General features: G+C 38.3%; 1 protein-coding gene and 1 long non-coding RNA gene across 4 annotated transcripts in view; one reads left to right on the top strand and one right to left on the bottom strand.

Moving 5' to 3' along the window:
* LOC114326560 (cathepsin L-like proteinase) overlaps positions 1-13566 on the top strand; it is a 42233-nt gene extending 28667 nt beyond the window's left edge. For all 3 annotated transcript variants that reach the window (XM_050657220.1, XM_028274957.2, XM_050657221.1), the window contains exons 3-5: positions 9406-9738; positions 11848-12127; positions 13258-13566. In XM_050657220.1, the coding sequence (XP_050513177.1) occupies positions 9406-9738; positions 11848-12127; positions 13258-13505 (861 nt within the window). In that variant the 3' untranslated portion in view covers positions 13506-13566. The remainder of the gene's footprint in view (positions 1-9405; positions 9739-11847; positions 12128-13257) is intronic.
* LOC126888819 (uncharacterized) lies at positions 9649-11841 on the bottom strand. Its single transcript, XR_007699663.1, has 2 exons — positions 10788-11841; positions 9649-10223 (listed from the first exon to the last, which is right to left on the bottom strand). It is a non-coding gene; the product is annotated as an uncharacterized LOC126888819 (long non-coding RNA).
* Positions 13567-15315: the final 1749 nt, after the last annotated feature.

The following is a 15315-nucleotide window of genomic DNA, read 5'->3' as shown; positions in this document are numbered from 1 at the left end:
AGGGCACCTAGTTTCTTACAAGAGTTTATTCGTGGTAGCGGTGGTCTGCTAACTGGATTTGTTCCATTAAACTCTTGTACGGCACGAGCCATTTCGTTCTCTAGACTATCGCGCAACTCGTTGTTTTCCTGCTGTGTATTGTCAGGTTGAGTTTCTGGTATGGGAATCTCAGGAATCTGCTCATCAAGGATTTCATTAGGGACTTGATCTAAAACTAGCTCTTGGTTATTAATCTCCCGTTCGACTTCGCTTTTGATCGTATTGCGTCTAGTCTCTGGGATAAGGTTGTTTCTTACGATTACCCGGTATTGATCTGATACTCTTTGCTCCGATACTTGAATATCTGGGTACTCCCTGCAAAATTCGGCATACAGCTGTTGTCTGTAGCCGATCGTTTCTTGACCGAGGTTTGTCACCTTATAATAGAAGCGCAAAATGCTTTCGTTAATGGACACAGTCCATTTCATGCGCTGCCTCGGTCGTCCCGCTTGAGTGAGCGCCGGCTGATGTTCCGGCGCAGCACCTTCAGCGAGTGGAGCTCTTGCTGTTGTTTGGCTCGCTTGTGGTTGTTGTTCTTGTTGTTGGGCTGTAGCTGTTTGTGTGACAGGGGCCCGCCTCCTCAACACCCTGCCACCGACGTCCCGCATGTAATTATTATTATCCAGATTTAGCCATACGGCTCACACTCCCTCTAAGGGGAAAATTGACTCATCCCAGATACCTACGGTATCAAAAGGATTGAGCTCTGGTGGGACTCTTTCCGTGTTATCGAGCCCTAGGTGACTTGGTATGCAGGTGTATCTCCCAGAAATTTTCGTACACATCTGGCCGTTGCGAGTAGTACAGCTTTCTGCATGGTCTTGTAAATATGTTCATTTAGACCCAGCCTTTTTATGCTTTCGAGGAGGTTCTTCGGAATGACTCCAGTAGTAGACATAATAATAGGTATCGTCTGGGTACTTTGCATTCTCCATTGTCTTCGTATTTGAATTTCCAGATCTCTGTACTTGGCGATCTTTTCAGTAAATTTACTACGTAGGTTATTGTTGTTAGGTATCGCCACATCAATTAGTGTTGTTTGTCTTGTTAATTTATTAACTAGTACGAGATCTGGTCTATTATGTGCCACTGTTTGGTCTGTGAGCACAGTGCGGTCCCAGTATAGCTTGTAGTTGCCATCCTCAAGCATACTCTCGGGGACGTATTGATAATACGGGAGATGGTCCGTTTGGAGAAGTCCCAGCTTGATAGCTATCTCTTGATGAAGTATTTTTCCAACTGCGTCATGCCGTTCCTTGTATTCAGTTGCAGCAAATGCCTGGCAGCCCCCTGTAAGATGTTGGATGGTTTCTTGGGCTTGACATCCATATCGGCATCTGTCGTTTTGAACCTGAGGGTCTTTGATGATATATTTCAGGTAATTTCTGGTTGGTATAACCTGATCCTGAATGGCCAGTAATGAACCCTCCGTTTCAGGGAACATCTTTCCTGCTGTCAACCAATAGTTCGACGCTGTATTGTCGACATAGTCTTGGCTGACCTCATTGGGATGTCGCCCGTGCAGAGGTTTACCCATCCAGGCGCGCATTTTTTCGTCTTTAGTGAGGTGGTTTATGCGCATTTCTGGTTCCCTCAGTTTGATCGGTGTTGTGTCATCTACTGCGCAAATAGCGCGATGTAGAGTAGATGTCTCAGCTTGCATCTGAAAATAAGATCTTAAATTAGCAATTTGTTTATCTAATTGCTCACCTATATCCATAAGTCCTCTTCCTCCTAGATTCCGTGGTAATGTCGTTCTTTCTACTGCACTTTTAGGATGGTGTTTTTGTGCCTTTGTGAGGTGTGTTCGTACTTTTCGCTGAAGATTTTCTATATCTGTTTTTGTCCACTTAACAATACCAAATGAATAGCTAAGCGCGGAACAAGCGTAGGTGTTTAGTGCCTTAAACAAATTTTTACTGTTAAGCTGTGAACGAAGCAGCTGTTTTATCCTTCGTATAAACTCAGTAGTTATCTCAGTTTTCATTTGCTTATGGTCAATTTTCCGCGCCTGCTTTACTCCAAGATATTTGTATATATCATTTTCACCCATGGCCTCGATGTTCTGGCCATTTTGCATATCGAATCCACCGGGCTGTATCTTTCCTCTGACTATATTTAAAACGCGGCACTTGTCTAGTCCAAAGTGCATATTAATATCATTAGAGAATGTTTCTACTGTTTTTAGCATTTCTTCTAGATTATCTCGAGTAGAAGCCAGTAATTTCAAATCATCCATATACAACAGATGATTAAGCTTCGCTACTACAGTATTGTTGTTTTTAATGCTAAAACCTGAGTCAGTGGAATTTAATAGCTGTGATAGAGGGTTCATAGCCAAACAGAACCACAATGGACTCAGCGAGTCTCCTTGAAACAGGCCCCGGTTGATTGCGATATTTTCCGTTTCGATATTGTTTTCACCAGGTATTTGGAGGTGAATTTTAGTCTTCCAACTTGTCATTATATGCCTTAAAAAAGTCACTATGTTATCATCGACTTTGTATATTCTCAATATATCTATAAGCCATTCATGCGGCACTGAATCAAAGGCCTTTTTATAGTCAATAAAGGCAGTAAAGAGGCTCCTTTTTTTGGTGAATGCCTGGTTAGAAATGACTGAGTCGATGATCAGTTGTTCTTTGCAACCCATAGAACCCTTAGCGCATCCTTTCTGTTGAGGCTCTATGATATTGTTTAGAGCACAGTGTTGGTAGATACGCCGGGTTATACAGGATGTGACCAGTTTATACAAAGTTGGAAGACAAGTAATTGGGCGGTACTTGGCTGGATCTTGGGTGTTCTTTTGGTCCTTCGGTATTAAATAAGTGGTTCCCTGAGTTAGAAATGATGGTATTTCCTGCGGGTTAGAAATAACATGATTAATTAATGTTGACAAGCACTCATGAATACTCCAAAACTTCTTAAGCCAGAAGTTCTGAACTCCGTCTGGTCCAGGAGATTTCCAGTTATGAAGCTCTTTGATGATATTTGAGACCTCATCGGTAGTGAATGGTTCGTAGTTAGCTGTGACATAGTGGCGACAGTTCTGCGTCGTATCTTCTATCCAGCCAGCATTGTTGTTAAGAGCAGCTGGTGTGGAAAGTTGATTTCCCCAAAACTCATGAATCTCTTCTTGGCTTGGGTAAGACCTGTCGACACTTTCTACGGTGGAATTGAGTTTTCGGTAGAACGCCTTCTCAGAGTTCTCAAAAAGTGCATTGTCACATTTTCGGTTGTTACTAACTTTATACCTTCTTAATCGACCTGAATAGACGGAGAGTTTTTGTTTTAATGTATCCAGACACTGTTGGGCTGTGTTATTTTCCGGATCGTATCTCGAGTGTCTTGCAGTGCTCCGCATTATTTCTTCAGCTCTCTTAATGACTTTTCTACTTGTTACACCTCTTATATATTCTGTTACTTGACCAATATCCCTACGCAGTAATTCAATTTTTCCGAGAAGTCTTTTTTCCCAAGGCGCAGTCCTGTTACAAGTCCTTCCGTTATTAGTACCCCGTCTTGTTCTGATCTTAACGCCCATTACATTAGCAATTGCTGTTGCTGCACAGTAGATTAGCATATGCAGATATTCCAATGAGTGGGCTTCTACGACATAGTTGGGTAGGACTTCAGTGTTTACAATTTGTAACAGCGCACCTAGTTTCTTACAAGAGTTTATTCGTGGTAGCGGTGGTCTGCTAAGTGGATTTGTTCCATTAAACTCTTGTACAGCACGAGCCATTTCGTTTGCTAGACTATCGCGCAACTCGTTGTTTTCCTGCTCTGTATTGTCAGGTTGAGTTTCTGCTATAGGAATCTCAGGAATCTGCTCATCAAGACCTGCATCAGGGACTTTATTATTATTATCAGATTTAGCCATACGGCTCACACTCCCTCTAAGGGGAAAATTGACTCATCCCAGATACCTACGGTATCAAAAGGATTGAGCTCTGGTGGGACTCTTTCCGTGTTATCGAGCCCTAGGTGACTTGGAATGCAGGTGTATCTCCCAGAAATTTTCGTACGCATCTGGCCGTCGCGAGTAGTACAGCTTTCTGCATGGTCTTATAAAGATGTTCATTCAGACCCAGCTTTTTTATGCTTTCGAGGAGGGTCTTCGGAATGACTCCAGTAGTAGAAATAATAATCGGTATCGTCTGGGTACTTTGCATTCTCCATTGCCTTCGTATTTGAATTTCTAGATCTCTGTATTTGGCGATCTTTTCAGTAAATTTACTACGTAGATTATTGTTGTTAGGTATCGCCACATCAATTAGTGTTGTTTGTCTTGTTAATTTATTAACTAGTACGAGATCTGGTCTATTATGTGCCACTGTTTGGTCTGTGAGCACAGTGCGGTCCCAGTATAGCTTGTAGTTGCCATCCTCAAGCATACTCTCAGGGACGTATTGATAATACGGGAGATGGTCTGTTTGGAGAAGTCCCAGCTTGATAGCTATCTCTTGATGAAGGATTTTTGCTACTGCATCATGCCGTTCCTTGTATTCAGTTGCAGCAAATGCCTGGCAGCCCCCTGTAAGATGTTGGATGGTTTCTTGGGCTTGACATCCATATCGGCATCTGTCGTTTTGAACCTGAGGGTCTTTGATGATATATTTCAGGTAATTTCTGGTTGGTATAACCTGATCCTGAATGGCCAGTAATGAACCCTCCGTTTCAGAGAACATCTTTCCTGATGTCAACCAGTAGTTCGACGCTATATTGTCGACATAGTCTTGGCTGACCTCATTGGGATGTCGCCCGTGCAGAGGTTTACCCATCCAGGCGCGCACTTTTTCGTCCTTAGTAAGGTGGTTTATGCGCATTTCTGGTTCCCTCAGTTTGATCGGTGTTGTGTCATCTACTGCGCAGATAGCGCGATGTAGAGTAGATGTCTCAGCCTGCATCTGAAAATAAGTTCTTAAATTAGCAATTTGTTTATCTAATTGCTCACCTATATCCATAAGTCCTCTTCCTCCTAGATTCCGTGGTAATGTTGTTCTTTCTACTGCACTCTTAGGATGGTGTTTTTGTGCCTTTGTGAGGTGTGTTCGCACTTTTCGCTGAAGAGCTTCTATATCTGTTTTTGTCCACTTAACTATACCAAATGAGTAGCTAAGCGCGGAACATGCGTAGGTGTTTAGTGCCTTAAACAAATTTCTACTGTTAAGGTGTGAGCGAAGCAGCTGTTTTACCCTTCGCATAAACTCAGTAGTTATCTCTGTTTTCATTTGTTTATGGTCAATTTTCCGCGCTTGCTTTACTCCAAGATATTTGTACATATCGTTTTCACCCATGGCCTCGATGTTCTGGCCATTTTGCATATCGAATCCTCCGGGCTGTACTTTTCCTCTGACTATATTTAAAATACGGCACTTGTCTAGTCCGAAGTACATACTAATATCATTAGAAAAAGTTTCTACAGTTTTTAGCATCTCGTCGAGTTGGTTTCGAGTGGAAGCCATTAATTTCAAATCATCCATGTACAATAAATGATTAAGCTTCGCCACCACATTGTTGTTATTTTTGATGCTAAAACCTGCATCTGTGGAGTTCAATAGCTGAGATAGTGGGTTCATAGCTAGACAGAACCACAGAGGACTCAACGAATCTCCTTGAAACAGGCCCCGGCTGATTGCGATATTTTCAGTTTCGATGTTACTTTCACCAGGTATTTGAAGGTGAATTCTAGTTTTCCACTCTGTCATTATATGTTGTAAAAAGGTCACTATATTATCATCGACTTTATATATTCTCAATATATCTATAAGCCATTCATGCGGCACTGAATCAAAGGCCTTCTTGTAATCAATAAAAGCAGTAAATAGGTTCCTCTTTTTGGAATATGCTTGATTAGAAATGACTGAGTCGATGATAAGTTGTTCTTTGCAGCCCATGGAACCCTTAGCGCATCCTTTCTGTTGAGGCTCTATGATATTGTTCAGCGCACAGTGTTGGTAGATACGCCGGGCTACACAGGATGTGACCAATTTATACAAAGTTGGAAGACAAGTAATTGGGCGGTATTTTGCTGGATCTTGGGTGTTATTTTGATCCTTCGGTATTAAATAAGTGGTTCCCTGAGTTAGGAATGATGGTATATCCTGCGGATTAGAAATAACATAATTAATTAGTGTTGATAAGCATTCATGAGCACTCCAAAACTTCTTGAGCCAAAAGTTTTGAACTCCGTCTGGTCCAGGAGATTTCCAGTTATGAAGCTCTTTGATGATATTTGAGACTTCTTCAGTGGTGAAGGGTTCGTAGAGAGTAGTAGTGTAGTGTTGGCAGTTCTGTGCCGTATCTTCGATCCATCCAGCATTGTTGTTAAGAGCAGCTGGTGTGGAAAGTTGATTTCCCCAAAACTCATGAATTTCTTCTTGGCTTGGATAAGACTTATCGAGATTTTCTACGGTGGAATTGAGTTTTCGATAGAACGCCTTCTCAGCAGTCTCAAAAAGGGCATTGTCGGATTTTCGGTTGTTACTCACTTTGTACCTTCTTATTCGTCCTGAATAAACGGAGAGTCTTTGTTTTAACGTATCCAGGCACTGTTGGGCTGTGTTGTTTTCTGGATCGTATCTTGAGTGTCTTGCAGTATTCCGTATTATTTCTTCAGCTCTCCTGATGACTCTTGTACTTCTTACACCTCGTATATATTCTGTGACTCGACCAATATCCCTACGCAGCAATTCAATCTTTCCGAGCAGTCTTTTTTCCCAGGGTGCAATTCTGCTACCAGTCCTTCCGTTATTAGAACCCCGTCGTGTTCTGATCTTAATGCCCATTACATTAGCAATTGCTGTTGCTGCACAGTAGATTAGCATGTGCAGATACTCTAATGTGTGGGCTTCTACGACATAATTGGGTAGGACTTCAGTGTTCACAATTTGTAACAGCACACCTAGTCTCTTACAAGAGTTTATTCGTGGTAGCGGTGGTCTGCTAAGTGGGTTTGTTCCATTAAACTCTTGTACAGCACGTGCCATTTCGCTTACTAGTTTATCATGTAGCTCGTTGTTTTCCTGCTCTGTATTGTCAGGTTGAGTTTCTTGTATGGCAAGCTCAGGAATCTGCTCATGCACTTCATTGGGGACTTGATCTTCAATTACAACATCGTTATGAATCTCCCGTTCGACTTCGCTTCTGATGATATTGCGTCTAGTCTCTGGGATAAGGTTGTTTCTTATAATTACCCGGTATTGGTCTGATACTCGTTGCTCCGATACTTGAATATCTGGGTACGTCCTGCAAAATTCGGCATACAGCTGTTGTCGGTAGCCGATTGTTTCTTGACCGAGGTTTGTCACCTTGTAGTAGAAGCGCAAAATGTTCTCATTGATGGACACAGTCCATTTCATGCGCTGCCTCGGTCGTCCCGCTTGAGTGAGCGCCGGCTGATGATCCAGCGCAGCACCTTCGGCGAGTGGAGCTCTTGTTGTTGTTTGGCTCGCTTGTGGTTGTGGTTGTGGTTGGGCTGTAGCTGATTGTATGACAGGGGCCCGCCTCCTCAACACCCTGCCACCGACGTCCCGCATGCTGTCACGTCCAGCGCCGGCTCCAGACGTGCCCTGGCGATCCCCAGGCAGCGATCCTAAACATAAATTATGATTCTCCATTCTCATGGGTGTGCATTTTATACCTACTGCCAGGTGTCAGTTTTTGTTCCACGGCAAGTATCCCTGCTACTCTCTGGGTATTGGCGCTACGAATACCCAGAAAGCATCCCCCATTCGCAGGGGGCCGCGCCTGATAGAAGAACTGACAAAAAACTCCCACAGGCTTATTATTATTATTATTATCATTATTATTATTATTATTATTATTATTATTATCTTTCTTCCATTGTCCATGTTTCTTTTTGGCACTCTATCTGCCTCAATCTTTGGTTTCCTTCTTGTAAAGTTCTCGCACACGTTCTATCTTTAGTTTGCTTACTTTTACTTTCTTGTACTCTTTTCGTTCCACCTCCTCAATTTTTTCATCCTTCAGTTTTGCAGTGACAAGCCTGTGTTGTGTGGACAGCTCTGGCTCTTTTTCCGTTAAGATATTTTGTATTTTTTGTTCCAAATTTCTCGTATATACGATATAGTCGATTAAGCTCTTTGCATTTCTCTCTTCACCCACAAATGTATATTTGTCTTCAATGGTTTGTTCACTGAATGTGTTTCCTACTATCAGGTCATTCGATTGGCAGAATTCTATCATTTTAATTCCATTTCTATTTAATGTTTCTTCCCCATATTGTCCAATACATTCTAATCCCCTATTATAATTTTATATGATAAATCCAACAGTTACTATTTTATTTATGCATCCGAACAGGACGTCAAAAACAAACTAAAAATTTGAAAAATAACTCAAAATAACTGTGGTAGATTTTTCTTTAATACTAGTACTTAATACAACAAATTTAAACTAAAAAGGGATAGTTCCCAGGGTTGGCAGTATACCATGTAGTTAAAAAACCCAATCATCGAAATAATAAACTTCTATATAGTAGGTATAATTTATTATAATGCTAAAAAATCCCAATGGATTGAATAAAATATGTTCAGAACGAACGTTTTCGGACCTATCAGTCCATCATCAGTAAACTCGTATACTTGATAACTAGCCCAGAACCCGGAGGTTATCCACTAACATCGGCGTTAAGCCATTTTAATTTTACTACTTTAGAATGTAGATTGAATTAAAAATATAACCCTTGTTTGGTTCTGGGGCTAGTTAGCAAGTATACGAGTTCACTGATGATGGACTGATAGGTCCGAAAACGTTCGTTCTGGACATATTTTATGCAATCCATTGGGTTTTTTAGCATTTTGTTAAATTATACCTACTACTTAGAAGTTGTTTTGCTTCGAGTTTTTTAATAAATTGAAACTTACTTAACGTCTAAAGTTACATACATGCCCAGCCCGAGAGTTTTTATCGTCCTGGCTAAAATAGGCTACCGAGCAAAAATTGGCTGTTTTCTAAATTTTGCCTCCCCCCCTAAAATGTAGTCGCCCGGTTCGCCCACCCCTGGGGCCGGCTTTGATTACATAGCTAGTCATAAATTACATTTTTGAAACTGTATTTAATTTATTGGTACTTTTAATTTATTAAATATCTTTGTTTATTTTCCTTGGTAAAGTTACAACAAATGTAATTTCTTTTTTATGAAGATTTCGATATAATTTCAAATTTTTCCGTATAATAATTGTTCCAACATCTTTTCTAAAATATGTATTGGTAGGTAATATTATTTATATTTTTTAATCTTTCAGTATTTTGGTCTGATATGACTTTCTAATTTGTTGGTAAACTTTTGCTAAGACCCTATTTTATCTACTTATATTATTCATTCTATTTTTATTTAAGGCCACCCATAACAAATCTTACAACGTTATTGAAGACAAACTTCGTTTCGCTGTTTTCCAAGAGAACCTCAAAAAAATCGAGGAACACAATGCTAAATACGAAAGTGGAGAAGAAACCTACTATTTGGCTGTTAACAAATTCGCCGATTGGTCCAGCGCTGAATTCCAAGCTATGTTGGCCCGTCAAATGGCTAACAAGCCAAAACAAACCTTCATTGGAAAACACGTAGAAGATCCCAATGTCCAAGCTGCAGATGAAGTTGATTGGAGATCAAGCGCTGACTTGGGAGTCAAGGATCAAGGAAACTGTGGATCATGCTGGGCTTTCAGTACCGTAAGTATTAATATTACAATAAAATCTAAGTTTTTAGAATGAAAATATTCAAGATAAAAGTAATACCGTTATCAAACTAGAGAGATAAGTAGCAGCAATTAATATCTTATGTAGATATATTGTTGACAAAGCACTTGAACTTTTCAGATTTTACAAAAGGATGTGATCCAATTAATATTTTTTTTCACATACATATGGCGTAGCAGTCTATATAATATAAAATGATAAATCAACAAACCGATATAACGGAATATTGCACTCAACAAAATTCTTGAATGTAGAATCAACAGAAACTCATGTACCAAGCTTTACGCATCTTGGTCTTTTCCTTCAAGAAAATGGAAAACGATAAGGCTACGAGAAAAATAACAAATGAATTACCCACAAAAAAGAGTCTTTCCTTATATCAAGATGGACCTATGAACCAAGTTGCACGACTACGGTTTTTATTTTTACTCATGGAAAAATAAAATACATGAAAATAGCTATTTGTATAACAAGGGAGGAAAGTGTTACTTTTCCTCCCGAGAATGAAGTTTACTGCCCGACGCGTAGCGGAGGGCAGTAATCATTCAAGGGAGGAAAAGGCACTTTACTCCCATGTTATACATATGGTTTTTCCACCTTCCTCAAATATCAAATAATTTTTTCATTTTTACTTAACTTATTTATGTAACTAACCAACAAAATTTATTAAAACTGAAACTAACAAGGAGGTACAATATAACTGTCAACTGTCAAATATAAGTCAAATTATTAATGTAAACATTGTTAAATCAAAATAACAATTTACTGTTTTTTACGATTCTGCAAAATACAGGGTGTTTTATAAATAAACGTTAAAATATATAGATACTTACGTAATAGCAAATAGATATTGTACAGGGCGTCAATAAGTTATATTTCATGAATGAAATACCGTAACCTCACTTTTACTTTTCCTCCCTAGGGAGGAAAAATATTTTCCTCCCTAGGGAGGAAAAGTACAACTTTGCTCCCTACAATCAGGTCCGGAAAAGTATACTTTCGGTAGAGGTAGGTGGAAATACTAATTTTTCACTTCTAAGTTTTGGTCATATTGCTTGATAAACCTTGTTTAAAGTTTCCCTATAAAGGTTTTCGTTAATATGCAGTCTAGTTTCCGAAAACTCCATGAGCAAGGGTCTTTCAAGGTTGAAAAAAACATGTTAATGACCTTGCCCACAGAGGGTTGAAATTTGCATGGCCGCACGGTGATTATATTTGGACGGGTTGTTAACAACCAACGCCATTCTGAAGTCACTAAAATTTGACCTTTGTAGTTAAATACAAATGTTTGGAACTGATTAGAGTGACGTATACGTGTACAAACATAACTAACATTTCAAAACGTCAGTTCTAGACTAACCTGACGAAAGATATGTTTCAATTATTGAACAAGTTTATATCTTCCTTACTTCAAGATAAATATCTGTACTAATTTAAAGGCTCTAAAATGGACCGATAGAAAGAAAACGACATGAGTTCAATAAGATCTGTCGGATTGTTCATAAATACTGGTTATAAAATATAAATATAAAAAAATACTAGACAATAATTATAAAAAACACATCATAACTGTGTTTTTTTACTGTACTGTGTACTCCTACGTGGTGACATAGACAGAAACACTTCAAAATAAAAAACCAATATATCAGGTCTAATCGGAATATCGCCATATAACAATTGTATCGACAAATTAAATAAAAATTAAGTTAACAAAAAATAATAAAAAAGAAAAAAATAATAAAATAATAAAAAATAATAGAAAATAATGGAAAAAATAATAAAAAATAAATTAACAAAATTAATAAAAAAATTTAATAGAAAAAAATTGAATTAGCAATAAGCATGATTACATCGTTATGCTTATTTGTTGCTAGTTTGTGATGTCTATACAAGTAAGCAAAAAAGTTAGGTTAGGCTAGTAGGTAAAACATCACTGTTTTACATCACTTACAACAACAAATGTTTTAATCTGTAAAGGACTGTATACCTAAGTTTCTTCAAGTGAATTAACACAATGAAAAATTATACATACTCATTTAAATTTTATTAATTGCTTCTAAATTTTTACTTTATTGTTTCCAGACCGGATCCCTCGAAGGTCAACTCGCCATCCACAAAAATCAACGTGTTCCTCTCAGTGAACAAGAATTGGTAGACTGTGACACAGTAAATGCTGGTTGTGACGGAGGTTTGATGACAGATGCCTTTAACTATGTTAAAGGCCATGGTCTCTCTTCCGAATCTCAATATGCATACACCGGCAGAGATGGTCGCTGCAAGAATGTTCAGAACAAACAAGTCTCTTCCATCAGTGGCTACGTAGAACTTGCAACAACTGAAAATGCACTCGTTTCCGCTCTTGGTAAGTTCATTCATATCTGCTTGCTGTTTTTTGCATCCATTTGTGGCGAGCCACTCCCTTGATGTCATCAGTCCATCTTGTTTGAGGTTTGCCTCTACTTCTTTTGCTTGCCCTTGGTCACCATTCAAGAATTGGCATCGTCCAACGGTTGTGATTCATTTTTTTTTCGATGTGTCCTTCCCAGGTCCATTTTAACAAGGGAATCTTCTGGATTACACCTGTTACTTTTGATCGTCTTTTTATCATTTCATTGGATTTGCGATCGCTGCGCTTAATGTTGAGCATTCTCCGTTCCATAGCTCTCTGGGTCACTTGAAGTTTGTTGACTATGCTGTTGTTAAGAGCCAAAGTTTCAGTTCCATATTTAAGAACTGGCACTACGTACTGATCGAAGGTTTTTGCCTTTAAAGTGTTGGGTAAGTTTGATCTAAATACTATTTGTAATCGATCAAAGGCTGCCCATGCCAAGAAACATCTTATATTTAAATCAGCCTTTAGGTCAAGCTTTGACAGTCAAATTTTTTGTCCAAGTATACATACATCCGACTCAAGCTTTTCTATATTTTTTTTCAGAGTTAAATTCTCAGATATATTTAGAGATTCGTTGGTAAGATATTTAGTTTTTCCAAGTTTTATTTGTAATCCTATTTTTCTTTATTTGGTATTTAGGATTTAGTTCTAAACTACGGTACTCTTCTTGGAGTACCGTGCCCAAATTTTAGGCGTGAATTGCTTCCATGAAAATTTACCGATATCGTTCTCGATCTTGCGCATCATGTAATAATTCATCTGCTGATAGCCTGATAAGCTAGTCCATTGACAAAGGTTTCTTCAGCTCCACCGTATGTCTGTACCTCTAGCTCTGTCCAATAGTATCTTACCTTCGATTTTTCTAAGGGTTTTCATCTCTACTGTTTCTAGCACTCTTTTTATTCTCTCTGTATCAGGTCGTCTTTCTGTAGGGTCTTCTTCTACTTTCAAATAAATACTTCTTTTTTTAATTCTAATTTTTCAATTTAACCTATCTTCGGAAAACAATATGCCTTTGATCATTTTGATATCTAATAAATTATCTAATTTAATTCTCACAACTTACAACGTACAAATGCTAACATTTAGTTTATTTTCAGCTAGCGTAGGTCCAGTTTCCATCGCTGTTGATGCTGATACATGGCAATTTTATGGAGGTGGAGTTTTCAACAACAGAAACTGTGGAACCGCCCTCAATCACGGTATTCTTGCTGTTGGATACACTAAAGATGTATTCATTGTCAAGAACTCATGGGGAACTAGCTGGGGTGAAAAAGGTTACATCAGAGTAGCCCGTGGTCACAACTTGTGTGGTATTAACCTCATGAACTCTTACCCTAAATTGTAAATGATTTAATGTAAATGAAACACCAAATAGAATTCAAAATTAAAGATAAATAAACAACTAATGATTTGGATTTTTTTTAAACAGCTACATTGGGGATCAATCAAAATCTCGATCTTCTGAAATATGAAATAATTGTCCTTCATTTGATATCTGAGTCTATTAACGAATGTTTTTAACCAAGAAACTTGTTTTCTTCCTAAACCTCTACGGTCCATCATTGAATTTTTATGCGGTTTAGGTTTTCATATTACGCCAGTCAATGGGAGCAAAAATAGGATATTACCTCTATGGTGGCTCCCGCCTTCTGAGCCACCCTGTATACTGAGGGGTGGTTACCCCGACTATGAGGGTTGATGTAGTAAATATAGTTCGTTGTTAAGACATTTATTTACACGTTAAATATATCACAGAAAATAACTGGTGGTATATTATTTACTTGAAATCGATGTTACCCCGTCGAATCTCAACTGCTAATTGATTTATCTGTTCTCGTAAAAATATAATTAAAGTCGGTTATTGTTTATTTACTGTTTTGGTAAGCCGAGGTGACCGTGATTTAAAGTGCTGACTGTTAATAAACACCCACTGAATATTATTGCAACTCGACCTTTTATCAAATACTAGCATGCAAAACTAGGTTACTCGTATTTATTAAACAAACATTACCACGGGTATTTAATTATTAAAAGGTTTATTTGTAATATGATGTTTATTGAGATGCTGTGTATCCCAATTCATCTTCCCCTTCCCCCGAAAATTTTCTGACTACGGAAAAGGAAGAAAATTTTTCTAATAGTACCACTAATTACTTGCTGCGTTTTACGAAGTACAATATATACATTTTTCCTATAAATACTAATTAGATACAAAAATAAAAGTGAAAATGTTCGTTATCTAGACTGTTCCCGTTTCACTTGTCACTCACGGTGTTCTCGGATTGTAAGCATATAGTCTATTCTTATGTATTTCCCTGATTTTATTGTTTTCCGATCTGATCTTACAATTAACATTATTTACCTCTGTTATTGTGAAAGGGCCTACATAAAGACTATCAAACTTACCATTCTCTTCCCTTTTTACCCGGACTAGGTCTCCTATTTTAAATTGTTGTGGTGTTGCTTTGAGCTTATTCTTTTCTTGTCGCTCTTTTTTGTGCTTTAGTAAGAAGGTTCTAGCTCTCTCGTGTGCGCTTTGTAGTTTGTAACGTAACTCATTGTAGTAAGCATCTATATTGTAACATGGTTGAACCTCCTGTGTAAGGTCTTCTGGTAGGTTAACCTTCCTGCCATATAATAGTTCAAACGGTGTGTAACCATGGTACGCGTTAGGGGTTGTATTGTAGCAGTATGTGAACATCCTGCAACACACATCCCAATTTTCTCTGTCTTCATCTATGAATGCTCTTACGTACTCGTTTAATGTTCTGTGTAGTTTTTCGCAACTTCCAATGGACTGTGGATGGTATGCCGTTGAGAAGTTGTGCTCTATTTTTAATAGCTTTGTTAATTCCTGCATTACTTCATTTTTATATTCTGTGCCTTGGTCTGTTCTTATTTGCTTCATGAGTCCGTATGTTGGTATGAAATGATCAAAAATTCCTCGGGCTATTGTATCTGCTTCTTTATTGCACACGGGTATGCTGACCGCGTATTTAGTAAGTTCACATAACATTGTTATACAGTATCTATTACCTTCGTTACTTTTAGTGAATGGACTTATCGTATCTATATATACTATGTCCCATGGTTTGGAAGAAGTGTCCGATATCACGAATTCTTCGACATGTGTTTTTTTCGGTTTATTAATTTGA

This window comes from Diabrotica virgifera, chromosome 7 (genome assembly GCF_917563875.1).
Source record: "Diabrotica virgifera virgifera chromosome 7, PGI_DIABVI_V3a".
In the NCBI taxonomy this organism is placed as follows: domain Eukaryota; kingdom Metazoa; phylum Arthropoda; class Insecta; order Coleoptera; family Chrysomelidae; genus Diabrotica; species Diabrotica virgifera.
This window is presented reverse-complemented; position numbering and strand designations above follow the sequence as displayed.